We start from the raw sequence: 12,793 nt of genomic DNA on the forward strand, positions 1-12,793 counted from the left end.
GCAAATAGGACATGTTTCCCAAAGTGTCAATATGAAGAAACAAGTATTTGCTGCACAAAAAATGGAGACAACCAAGCAGACAACTACATTGCTAAGGAAGAATCAGAATGTGGGTGCTGGAGAGGGGAATATAGGTGGATTAGAAGAAGGCCAAACTAGTAAAGCTCAAAGCCAAACTGTGACTACTCTGGCTCGGGAGATCAATGAACCAGCAGTAGGCCAAGTTTGTAAAGCTCAAGCTCAAGCTATAATCACAGGTAACCAGGAACAAGGAGAAAGGTTGGCAATAAGTTAGGGGAAAATCAGCTAGCAAGAATAACTAAAAGGGGTCGCACCAAATAAATATAATTGTGGAAAATGATTTCAGTTACTTGATGGAACCACCTGAAGGGCGAGCTGCTGCACTCCAAGATGTTAGTGGTGAGGATGGACACTGTGGTAATAGAGGAGCGACAGGTAAACCCCGACCCTAATAAATCACAATGAAGCTAGTAGCGTGGAATGTTAGAGGTCTTAATAAAGCCTACAAGCAGGCTGAGTTAAAGAAGTTTTTACAGAAGAATAAAATAGGACTCTTAGCTCTATTTAAACATAGAGTATGGGGGCAGTTTGCTAATAGTATATTAAGAAGACTAGCTAATACTTGGCAATGGTGTGACAATCATAATACCAGCAGAGGGAGAATCTGGTTGATATGGGACCCTAATGAGGTAGAGGTGACTGTAATTGATATACACCCCCATTTCATAGAAAGCAATGTTAGAGTGAAGACTTTGAACCTTGTGTTTACTCTGACAACAGTCTATGGGTTGCATACAATGCTGATAGACGATCACTATGGTTGGAACTGAAAGCTATAGCCGACATCCAGCATGGGCCATGGTTAGCCATTGGTGATTTTAACACTATAAGAAGCATTGATAACAGGCTCTATGGGAATCCAGTCCAAGCAGCATAAGTGGAGGATTTCGATAAGTTTATGATAGATGCCAATATGGAAGAATTGAGAATAGCAAGGAGAAGATACACTTGGAATCACCGTCATATTTATAGCAAAATAGATTGGCCTCTTGTAAATGGAGATTGGATTAATACCTTGGCACACATTGAAGCAATAGCACTGGATCCTAGTTTCTTATACCACTCACCACTAGCAGTTGAATTTGAAGGGTACCCTAAAGGTGGTGCAAGACCATTCAGATTTTTTAATCACTTGGCTAAGCACCCTGATTTCCTACCACTAGTATTTACTGAATGCAATAAGCCAATCTAGAGTCTAGGGATGCAAAGGGTGTGGCAAAAATTGAATAGGGTTAAGCATGTGCTTAAGGGATTAAATACCAAAGAGTTCCTGAAAGTGGATGAAAAAGTAAAACAAATAAGGAAGCGCCTACAAGAATTGCAAGCACAAATAAGGAGATCGAGCAATCAGAATAACCTCTTTGAACAAGAGAAAGAACTGAAAAACCAACTAGAGAAATGGGTGATGGTAGAAGAGAGTATCATGAAGCAAAAGTCCGGAGTGCAATGGCTGCAATTAGGTGACTCTAATACCGCATAATTTTTTGGCTAGTGTAAAAAGTAGATCAGCTCAAAATCAAATCAGAAGGTTGACTACTTCAGATGGACACATAGCTCAAAGTAAGAGTGAAGTCATAGAAGAGATCAGTAGCTTCTATCAAAGTCAGCTAGGTTCAGCAGCCAACATGCTACCTATAATACAAGAAGACATCATGTTAGAGGGACATAGACTAAACAGAGTTCAGCAACTGCAGTTGATTGCACAAGTATCTAAAGAGGAAGTGTACAATGCCATGAGGGATATAGATGATCAAAAAGCACCAGGGTGTGATGGGTTTAACTCCCATTTTTTCAAGAAAACCTGGGACATTGTAGGTGATGAAATTACTTCTGCCGTAATAGAATTCTTTGACACCGCAATACTGTAAGAACCTATAAATTACACAACAGTAACATTGATAGCAAAAGTTAAAAATCCATTGACAGTGAGAGATTTCATGCCTATTTCCTGTTGCACAGTTCTATACAAGATTATATCCAAAATCATCACTAGAAGGATGTAGGAGGGTATGAACAAGTTAGTAGATTGTACTCAAGCTGCTTTCGTGCCGGGAAGAGTTATAACGGACAATATCATACTAAGCCATGAGCTTGTAAAAGGGTACAACAGGAAAAGCATTTCTCCTAGATGCGGACTCAAAATTGATATGCAAAAAGCATGACTCTGTTGAAATTTGAATGGGTATTTATTGAATAAATTTTATCTGGGTTGCAGTTTCCTACCAAATTTATCAAATGGGTCATGATATGTATGAAGACAGTATCATACTCAATCACTATAAATGGTAAGCCGCGGAAACCATTCAAGGCAAAGAAAGGATTGAGACAAGGTAACCCAATGTCTCCCTATTTGTTTGTACTGGGGATGGAATACTTCAGTAGACTATTAAAATTGATGGCCAGGAATCCGATATTTAAATATCACCCAAAGTGTACCAAATACAAGATTATCCAACTAAGCTTCGCTGATGATCTCTTGTTATTTTCTAAAGGTGACATAAGGTCTATACAGCTATTGGTGAACTGCTTCCAAGAATTCTCAGTGACAACTGGCCTATGTGTTAATCTAACCAAGAGTTCAATCTTCTTTGGTGGTGTGAACATTATAATGCAGCAGAGATTTTAGAAATACTGGGATTCTCAAAGGGTGAACTTCCGTTTAGATACCTTGGAGTGCTCTTAAGCTCCAAGAGATTATCTATCATCTAATGCCAACCTCTATTGGACAAGATGATAGGTAGAATAACATGTTGGACTACAAAGTTTCTCTCCTATGCTGCTAGAGTGCAATTAATCAAGAGTGTCTTATTTTTCATCCAAACCTTTTGGTCTCAGGTATTTGTTCTCCCCAAGAAAATCTATAAGCAGATTGTTGCAACTTGCCAGAAATTCCTTTGGACTGGCGAAACAGAAGGCTCTAACAAAGCTCTCATTGCTTGGGATACTTTATGCCAACCAAAGTCAGCAGGTGGTGAAAACTTCACTGATATAGAGGTATGGAACAAGGCGGCCATCTGTAAACAGTTTTGGAGCTTGTGCAAGAAAAAGGACAAGTTATGGATATTGTGGGTACATGCTTACTACTGGAAAGGGACTCTTATCTGGGAGACTACCTGCAACCAAGCTTCATGGCTGTTAAAGAAGATTATTAATGCAAGCAAATATGTAACACAGGTAGGCCTATCAATGAGCGAGTTGCTGAGTATGGACCAATTTTCTATCAGGCATATGTACCACAAATTGAGGGGTGAATATCCTAAGGTACCTTGGAGAAGACTAGTTTGTAATAACTACGGTGCACCTAAATGGATATTCACACTTAGATTGGTTGCTCATGAGAAATTATACACAAGGGACAAGTTGGCAAAATGGGGTCTACTGTCCAACCAACTATGCCCTTTGTGTAACTTAGAGGAAGAAAGCATAGACCATTTGTTCTTCAAATGTGGGGTGGCAGCTGAGATTGGCACAAAATGTTATACTGGCAGGGAATCTCTAGACAAGCAATGGGATGGAATGATGAGAGGAATTGGGCTATAACTCACTTTAATGGGAAGAGCTCTAGCGCAGAGTTGTTTAGAATGGTGTTAGCTGGAAGCATCATCTATGTCTGGCAAGAAAGAAATCAAAGAGTATTCACGAGCAATCGATGGCCTACTAATATCATCACCAAGTTGATTGTCTAGGACGTGATCTTACGAGGGAGTATGAGGCCAAGACTGGCAAGGAAGCTGCAAATCTTAATTTTTTTATTCATGAGCCTGTATTGTTACGAGTAGCCTAGTTGACATTAGTTGCTATGCTGGAAACTGGGGCTATTTGCCCAGCTTCTAATTTTTTTTCTCTTTATTTGAGCTGTACATATCTTTACTTGGTAAATAAAAGTTTACTTACCAAAAAATATTAAAAACAACAACAAACCTATTTCCGAAAGGCTCTCGGCTAATAACAGTAAAAATGAAGCAAAAAAAGGAAAAAGAAAGAACAAAGAAAGATATTCCTTTTCTTTCCAACCACTTCAAAAAAGGAAAAATAAAGAACAAAGAAAGATATTCCTTTTCTTTCCAACCATGTGTAGGCTGCTCTAACACACCCTATTATAGCTCATACAAGATGATTGAATGAAACCACCAACAATACAAGAATCACAGCCAAGAGACAATGCAACTAAAATACACAACTTCGGATCAGAAAAGCAGTAGCCACTCTTCACCAAAACCTTATCTCCCACCTCAAAAACAGCCCAACTCCATATCTCTTGTAAGAATCAGGTGTCGGAAATTTAACATGGGTCGTCATCTCAATGGGTTCAGAAACATACATTTATCCGGATCATCATAGCGTACATCCACATATCCACACGGCGGAAGGCCATTAGAAGACCAGCCAGAAAGCACGACTTTGTGATAATGCCCAATGCTTCCCATGCAACACCAGGCGGAAAGTGGAAACCCTACACACTGTCAATGAATTCTACAATAAGATTTACCATGTGAGAATCATAGGCAGGCCCTTCCAACTCAAAGTGGCCAATACCTTCAATAAGATGTTTCTCGACACGTCCTGCTGCACATTTAAGCTTATTGTTTAGCTGCTTAATGCTGGTGAATCCGTCTTGTGTGCCCATGATGAAGAGCTTTGGTTTGGGCGACTTTAATACGTTTTTGTGATGTTGACCAAAGAGGATCGAGGCCAATAAACCAAAAGGGTAACCAATACTTACATAACCAACAATCTGCTCGACCTGATTTACTGCAGATCCTGCTATTGGTGCACCTGTGAAAAATGTATACCGAAAATGAGATATTGATGAGAAATGGTTGGTTACACCAGCTGTACTGTCATCAGGTGAATATGCCATAAGGAAAAGTTGAACATTTATGCAGATTCTTTTTACTCTTTTTTGACAACCAACAAGTATATCCTTCCCTTCTTCTCCGCTCCCCCCTCCCCCTTTTTTGGGTGGGGGATGGAGGGGAGAGGATAAGTCATAGAGTCTATCCTCACAACACATAGTAATACAGCATAAGACAGTGAGAGAAAAGCAAACAGATGATAATACTCTCCTAACAAACCAAAGCTCTTCTCTAATCAGGAAAATTAGAAGTCCCGAATTTCCAAGGAAATGTATCACAACCATATGTTTTAGCGGCTGCTGCATTAACCGATGATACAGTGAATCTAAGTTGTTAGATAGTTATGTGTAAATAGTCCTAGTCTCATATGTAGTAGGAGTAAAATATGTCATAGTCCCATATATAGTAGGAGTAGAATAAGTCCTAGTCCCATATGTAGTAGGAGTGGAATATGTACTAATAATAGGGCTCATTGTATCATTGTTAATCAATAATAGATTTTTCTCCCGTGCATTCTCACATGGTATAAGAGCTTCAGTGAAAAAATTATCGATGTGCATCATTCCAGCGACATCCGGGAAGAAAGATCTCGTCGCCGTGCAATTTTCCGGCAACTTTGTCTTGTTTTGGGGGTTCATCATTGCAACAGTGGTACTGCGCATATATCAGTACCACCACCAAATCCGAAACCCTAGTGCGACCAAATCCCAGAAATTCCAGTTCCATCAAAATAAAAAAGTCAGTCACCATGCGTCTTTCCGATTGACGACTCAAGATTGATTTGCGTTATCTCCTCATCGGTAAGTGTTGTGCGGAAACCAATACTACCATCTTATTCGGAAAAGTCAGGCGACAAAACCCCAATCAATTGCTCCGGCAGAAAGTCCCTTACAAGCCTCCACGCACCGCCAGAACTAGGGTTCCGACAAGCTACAATAACTTTTCCGGCCTGTGTGAGCCATTCCAGCCACATTCTAGCAAAACTTCTTAAGGACAACTTACTCGTCCAGTGATTCCGAGCCTACCCATATAAATTACATCAAATTCTGACAACTTCTATTTTTTCCGGGTAATTTCCTGTTTTCCGGTGGTGTTTTAGAACCTATTTTGTAATTTTTCCGGCGGCCTTTCAGCCAACTTCTGCTTATTAGCAACCACTTGGTTTTGTTGCTCAGGGGGAGTCTAATGGCCTTGTATGTCGAATGATCATCTTGCAAATATTTTCATAAAGTCACTCATTGGTCCTTGTATTAGTTACATATGTAACAAGCTCGGTACATATGATTTGTATGCACCGCCTTGAGGGGGAGTGTTAGATAGTTATGTGTAAATAGTCCTAGTCCCATATGTAGTAGGAGTAGAATAAGTCTCAGTCTCATATGTAGTAGAAATAGAATATGTATTAATAATAGGGCTCATTGTATCATTGTTAATCAATAATAGATTTTTCTCCCGTGCATTCCGACATAAGTGATAAATTTTTGAACAAATTGAATTAGATGATTGGAGAAAAGCTTAATAAGATGTAACTAAAGGAATTATTTCATTTGTAAGGGTTTAACTTTTTTTAATGATTTTAGTTAAGATACGTTCAGCAGTTGTTTTGCTTTAAAATACCAAAGACCCTCTATCTAGTTGTTGACCAGTGCAAGTTGGTTTCTTTATGAACTGTTGGCGAGTACCGGAAAAGAATCCAACTACTATGTTTCTTCAGCATCTTTGAAACATCTTCTCTCGGAGATTTATAAGTAGTTTGAGAAGAAGCCAAAGTACTTGGTAATCTGCTCAAATAGTATTTGACATGGTATATTGGAGAATATGATAGAGAGACATGACGTTATTGCTTATCAAAACCAATGCAGTGAGCAGTTACATATGTCAGATAATCCATTGAGAAGGGGTAGTTAGGAATAAAACTAATGATGAAGATTATTTAACAAACGACTTTAATGAGAAGATTGTATGTTTGTCATATCGAAGGCATTTCAACACATGAATTAATAATTTGGCAGTTCTGCTTGATTTGCCAAAAGTGAAACGATAGGCAGCCTCTAAGTTCTCCCTCTTTAACTTATTCTTCTTCCCGCTCTTCAAGTTCTCTTCCTACTTCTACCACTTGAAACTAAAGAAGTGATGAAGTTAACCTAAAAAAGTGGTCTTACTCTCTCCTCCATTCTTCTTTCCACCTTCCATTACTTAAAAAGACAACTTCAATCTTATAGTGAATAGTCTTACAATGTCCTACATCAAAACAGGCTTGAAAAGAAGACTATAAAGGACCAAAGCTTTTGTTCCAGATATGTTCAAACTTGGTTGGCTACTCACCTTGATTTCACTATTCGAAAACACGATGAACATAGTTCAAAATGAGGAGATTAGAGAGAAAAATATGAGAGGATTAGAAAGCAGTGAGTTTAAGAAACTCCCTTCTTCCAAGAGGAAAAGGAAAGAAGAGGAAACAGTATGAATCATCACAAAGCAACAAAAAAAAAAGGAAATCCATCAACACCAAAAGGAAATAGGGAAAGACAACTAAATAATTTCTGACATAACAATTACTTCTATTGCATGCATTTCTGGTGGCGTGGAGCAGATGACAAGCAGTTGAAGGAACAACTTTCTATAATTAATCCATTCTCATAAATGAAGTTACCACATGGAGAATGTTATGGGGGAGAGAGGGGGGGAGTAAAACATCCAACACCTATGGCAATAATAGTGGCAACAACAGAAAATAACAATTATGGAACATGAGCAGCAGCAATACGTATTTGCATTAAGCTTGGATGTCAAAGACGCTATGTATCTGCAGCATGGAGCTCTCAACCTTTTCTTAGATAAATACGAATGGAGCTCTCAATCTTCTTGGCCACAAATTAGAACAGGAAATTATTTAAGGAGAGATAACGTAAATGTGCTTGCTTTAGGTCAACCAGAATCCTGTTGAAGTAATCAAGAATTTCAGCCACTAATATTGTGTAAGAACACCCCTCCCCCCCCCCCCACACACACACACCAGCTAGGGTTGGAAGCAAGTAAGTGTTTTTTCCGTGTAAGTTTAACTTTGGCCATAGCAGAACCAGAGTCTAAGCACAGTATTTTAACATCACATGCATTTCTAGACATCAGGAATGCCAAGAATACTCCTTTACTTAAAGCTTGGATGTCGAAAGACGCTGTGTATCTGCAGCATGGATCTCTCAACCTTTTCTTTGATAAATACCAATACAGCTCTCAATCTTCTTGGGCACAAATTAGAACAGGAAATTATTTAAGGAGAGATAACGTAAATGTTCTTGCTTTAGCTCAAACAGAATCCTGCTGAAGTAATCAAGAATTTCAGCCACTAAAACGGTGTAAGACCCCCCCCCCCTCCCAACAGCTAGGGTTGGAAGGAAGTAAGTATTTTTCCGTGTAAGTTTAACTATGGCCATAGCAGAACCAGAGTCTAAGCACGGTATTTCAATAACATCACATGCATTTCTAGACATCAGGAATGCCAACAATACTCCCATCCTTAAACATAAGCCCTTTAGGACTGCATGGTTTTCTAATGCAAGCCGATCTTCTTAATGGCCTTCAATCTCACTGGTCACTGGCCTCCAGTGACATTCTTTTCTTTGCCTCCTCATTATTCATGCAGACTAAAGTTTTAATATTTGAGGTCCAAACCAATTTAAACCATTTATGTCTTGATCAGATTCATCATTTTAGTTATTACTATGTCGTTGACACCAATTAAACCATTAATATCAAGATTAGCTCCTTCGTTTTAGTCATTAATGTCATTGGCTGCTTTGTTACAGCTGCATTTTTGGAAGAATTTTTGTTTGGAGTTCTTCTATTAATTCAATGTGCTGCTGTTCTGCTAGAGAGGGAATGATGGAGTGTGTTTACAGCGAAAAGGCAGAAGAACTTTAGAACTCAAAAGAGGCTTTCTAGGAATCCCATTGACAGCAAGCAACATACATGTTGAAATGAAGAAAGTTCTCCCTTTATAGGCAAATAAACATCGACAAACTAAAGGCTACAATATCTTTTAATCTTCAGGCTACAATCCCTTTATAGGAAAAGCGTGAAAATTTACCTCCACTACTGAAACCATGAAGCAGTTACCTATCAAATGCAACTCAAAAACTAACTTATATGAATCCAACTTCTAGGAAGCAACTTATATATCCTTGTAAACCAACAAATTCAATGCATCAAGCTGTTTCTATGCTACTTACAAACTAGAGAATTTGGATCAATTAAGTCTACTAGAAAAAAGTTCAGTAGCTACTCTCTTAAAGTTATATTAGGAAATGCATCTAAAAATCAGTGAACTGGCTCTATTCCACTCTTATTTGGAAAAATACAAAGATTACAATGAAAAACATCAAACATATTTATTAAACAGATAATTTAGAGGCAAACCCCATAATTCCAAAGAACCATCTATAGCAAGTTATATAACTCTATTTTCATATGTCCAACTTTAAGTAAAAATTCTTTATACTGGGAGCACAAAACAACAACAACAACGATGACGACCCAGTGAGACCCCACAAGTGGGGTCTGGGGAGGGTTTGGTATACGCAGACCTTACCCCTACCCCGAGGGAGTGGAGAGGTTATTTCCGATAGACCCTCAGCTCAAGAAGACGAGAAGAGACAATATATCAATACCATCAACAGAAACTATAGAAATAATAAAGCAAAACAATAACCAGTAAATAAGGCCTGACATTATGAAAAACGGAAGAGTAGTAAGAACACAACATTAACCACTAGAAGTCTAAGAAAAAATAGTATCCGACTAGTCTACCTCCCAGGGGCGGATTTAGGGGGGCGCAAGGGGGCCCGAACCCCCTTCACCGAAAAATTACACGTATATATAAGGTAAAATCTATTTTTTACCTTTATATATTAAGTTTTGAACCCCCTTGACACAATCCAAAAGTGTAGTTTAGTGGTTTCAAAATCTACGTAAGGTAATGAGTTCAATTCCCACTAGCTACAAAAAAATTTTTTGAACCCCTTCGTGGAGATCCTGCTCCGCCACTGCTACCTCCTAACCTACAATCCTAATGGTCGACCTCCACAACTTCCTTGATAGGGCCACGTCCTCGGAAATAATGAGCACAAAACAATAACTCTAAAAAAATCCAAACTTCAGAAGGGCAAGAAAAGAATACCTGCAGAAGAACCTACCAACAAAATCTTATTGACAGACAGATTTTCAAGTGACCATTTACAAACAGCAACCACATCCTTAATTTCCTTAAACCCAAAAATAGAAGGTTTCCCAGTTGATCTTCCAACACCTCTCATATCAAAGGTCACAGCTTTATACCCTTTTCTTGACAACCCATTTGCTATTCCTCTTAATAGACCTTGACTACCCCCTAATATCGAATATGGGTGCACCAAAATCACAACCCATGAATTTTCTTCTTCTTCTTCTTCTTCATATTGGTTTGGTTTGAAGAATGTGGTATGAAGTTTAACCCCATCACTAGTTTCAACTGTACAAGAATCTATAGTTGGATTTGTTGACATTTTTTGATGACTTGGGAGAAAGGGAAGAATCTGGGGACAGGTATTGGGTGTTCGGTTTGGGGGGTGAAAATGAAGAAATGGAAAAGTGAAGGATCAATTTCGCTACTTTCGGAGTTTTTTCTCTAGCTTCTAAAAGGTTTAGTTTTAGTCCTATAGTTTGAGAAAGTGAAACGTAGCCCTCGAAGTTATACAAGAGTGGTAAATAAACTATGATTATTCGATAAAACTTTACTCTTTGTTTGGGAAATGAGGAAGGTTAGAGGAATGAAAGGAAAAGAAAGAGAACTAATTTCCTTTGTGTTATTTGTGAAAGGATAGAGAAAAGCTGATTTACCTTTTTTCTAGTTTTTTTTTTTTGTGTATGTTACGAGTTCAAACTCTTTGAGAAAGAATCTAGCTTATTACAAAATCTTACGCCTCTAACGCTAGAGATTTATTTATTGTGAAAAAGTAATTAAAATTTTTAATTTTGGTAAATGTTAGTAGATTGTCTTTAAACTCAAACTATATTTTTCTTCTCTTTTTAAGTTTTGACTGATGTTTTAAAAAATTTATAAAATCTTAGTGAAATCTCATCGTATCATCCTGTAAGTTGTAAGTGTGAAGATAAAAAGTGAAAGATAACAGAATAAAGTAATCCAATAATTCTAATAGACTTTTATATCCTTTAATGGATAGGATAACCCATCCAATGTTAACATATAAAACCTTAAATCTTAAAAAAGTTATTATAATATATTTACGTAATTAATGTCTTTAATTTTTTCAGATTTAGCTCTTCATATTTTTATAAGTGTATTTATTCCGGAAGTTACTTTTACAATTGCAATGCTTTTTAAATGATAGCATCAAAAAAAAAAAATCTAAATACTAAACGTTGAAAAGTGGGACAAAATATTGCCCTCTAAAACATCATCACATATAACAGTACCCGTAGAATATAGAAGTTGAGGATAATGGTGTACTGTGGGCCGGGCCTGAACCGGACCGGGCCCGCAGTCCTAACGGGCCTGGTGGGCTGGTCTTAACGGGTATTTAAAGCCCGTGGCGGGCCGGTCTTCCTAGAAAGCACACGAGCCCGGGACCGCTAAGCCCGGGACCGGCTGGCAGGTCTGGGTCGGGCCTAACGGACCTCGCGGGCCTAACAACTAGTTTTTATTTAAAAAAATAATAATTTAAAAATTCCAACGGTCAAAATTTTAAAAGTAGCCGTTTGGGCTGCAATTTTGACCGTTTGGATGTTTAGAAAATAGCTATTTGGCCTCCAAACTTTATTTTAACCCAAAACTTTATATAATTACACTTTTTCCCAATTCTCAACTATAAATACCCCTCATTCTTTCATTTTTACTCACCAATTCATCAATCTCTCTACTATAATTGCTTATTTTATTGTTGAAATTTCGTGAAAAATTGTGAAGTTGGTGAATTGAAGTATTCAAGTCTTCAACGATTTTCAATTTTCAAGAAGTTGTTCGGCAATTCGGTAAACGCGTTCTAACTCTTAAGTTTTAATATTATAGTTTTATTTAGTATAATTATAATTAATATGGCATTTTATTTGAAAAATATTTTTGGTAGTAAGGGTAAAGCTAAAATTGGTGAAAGTAATGGCCAACCTACTACCCTTCCCCCGGCTCCCCGACTCAGACCTGGTAGACGTCCTGCTGCTCCTATTATTCTTGATAGTGATAACCCCTGTTTTCAATTTTCCGATAGTCAATTTTGCCATAATGTTGCAGCAAGTCAAAATCTAGATGATGAAACTATGAATGTTCTTTATCCTAATGAAACTATCTTTGAAAATGATGAGGAAAATAAGGATGAAGATGAAACCCAACCGGATTTAGATGATACACCTACTAGTCCTGTTAATAACCCAACTGATGTACCGTCCGATCCACCTGTAGAAACCCCTAGTTTTAATAGACAACCTTCTAAACGCCTAGAAACATCATTAGTTTGGAATTTTTTTTCTCAAGTAAGAGAACAAAATAAGGCCAAGTGTAAAACATGTGGGAAGTTACTAGTGCATAAATATACTGGAGACAGTAGCGGCACAGGTAGTTTGACTAGGCACATAAAAACACACCCTAGAGATAAAGCTAGATATTTACAAATGAAAGTGCAGCTAGAGGGAACACATGTAGATTCTGATGTTAATTGAGGCTTCTTAGGAGGTCCTCATTTTCGGTACTCAAATATCATCCGAAAGCAAGTATGTATAATCTGCTCCGTCACGTTTTAAATATAATATGATCATTACGCGCCTTAACAACGTTTATATTTCTTTTCTTTTTTTCAATAGTCACCTCT

The 12,793-nt window shown here is 37.8% G+C and overlaps 1 protein-coding gene across 2 annotated transcripts; it reads right to left on the reverse strand.

Moving 5' to 3' along the window:
- Positions 1–4,064: 4,064 nt before the first annotated feature.
- On the reverse strand, positions 4,065–10,851 carry LOC104211736 (uncharacterized). Of its 2 annotated transcripts, XM_009760871.2 has the most exons (3): positions 10,114–10,851; positions 4,618–4,857; positions 4,065–4,541 (listed from the first exon to the last, which is right to left on the reverse strand). In XM_009760871.2, the coding sequence occupies exons 1-3, from the start codon at positions 10,475–10,477 to the stop codon at positions 4,456–4,458; spliced, it is 690 nt and encodes a 229-aa protein (XP_009759173.1). In that variant the 5' UTR covers positions 10,478–10,851; the 3' UTR covers positions 4,065–4,455. The 2 variants fall into 2 exon arrangements, with proteins under 2 accessions (XP_009759173.1, XP_009759238.1); XM_009760936.2 differs by having other exon boundaries at positions 4,065–4,857; positions 10,114–10,581.
- Positions 10,852–12,793: the final 1,942 nt, after the last annotated feature.

The sequence above is a fragment of the Nicotiana sylvestris genome, chromosome 11 (assembly GCF_000393655.2).
Source record: "Nicotiana sylvestris chromosome 11, ASM39365v2, whole genome shotgun sequence".
In the NCBI taxonomy this organism is placed as follows: Eukaryota; Viridiplantae; Streptophyta; class Magnoliopsida; order Solanales; family Solanaceae; genus Nicotiana; species Nicotiana sylvestris.

Bases quoted from the DNA above. Each gene is read 5' to 3' on its own strand.
- LOC104211736 (XM_009760871.2), bottom strand. From the start codon at position 10,477: ATGTCAACAAATCCAACTATAGATTCTTGTACAGTTGAAACTAGTGAT. The intron at 4,858-10,113 runs GTATTCTTTTCT...CATTTTTCACAG, and splicing joins GTTGGTAGGTTCTTCTGCAG to GTGCACCAATAGCAGGATCT. The intron at 4,542-4,617 runs GTATTGGCCACT...ATTCATTGACAG, and splicing joins CGAGAAACATCTTATTGAAG to TGTGTAGGGTTTCCACTTTC.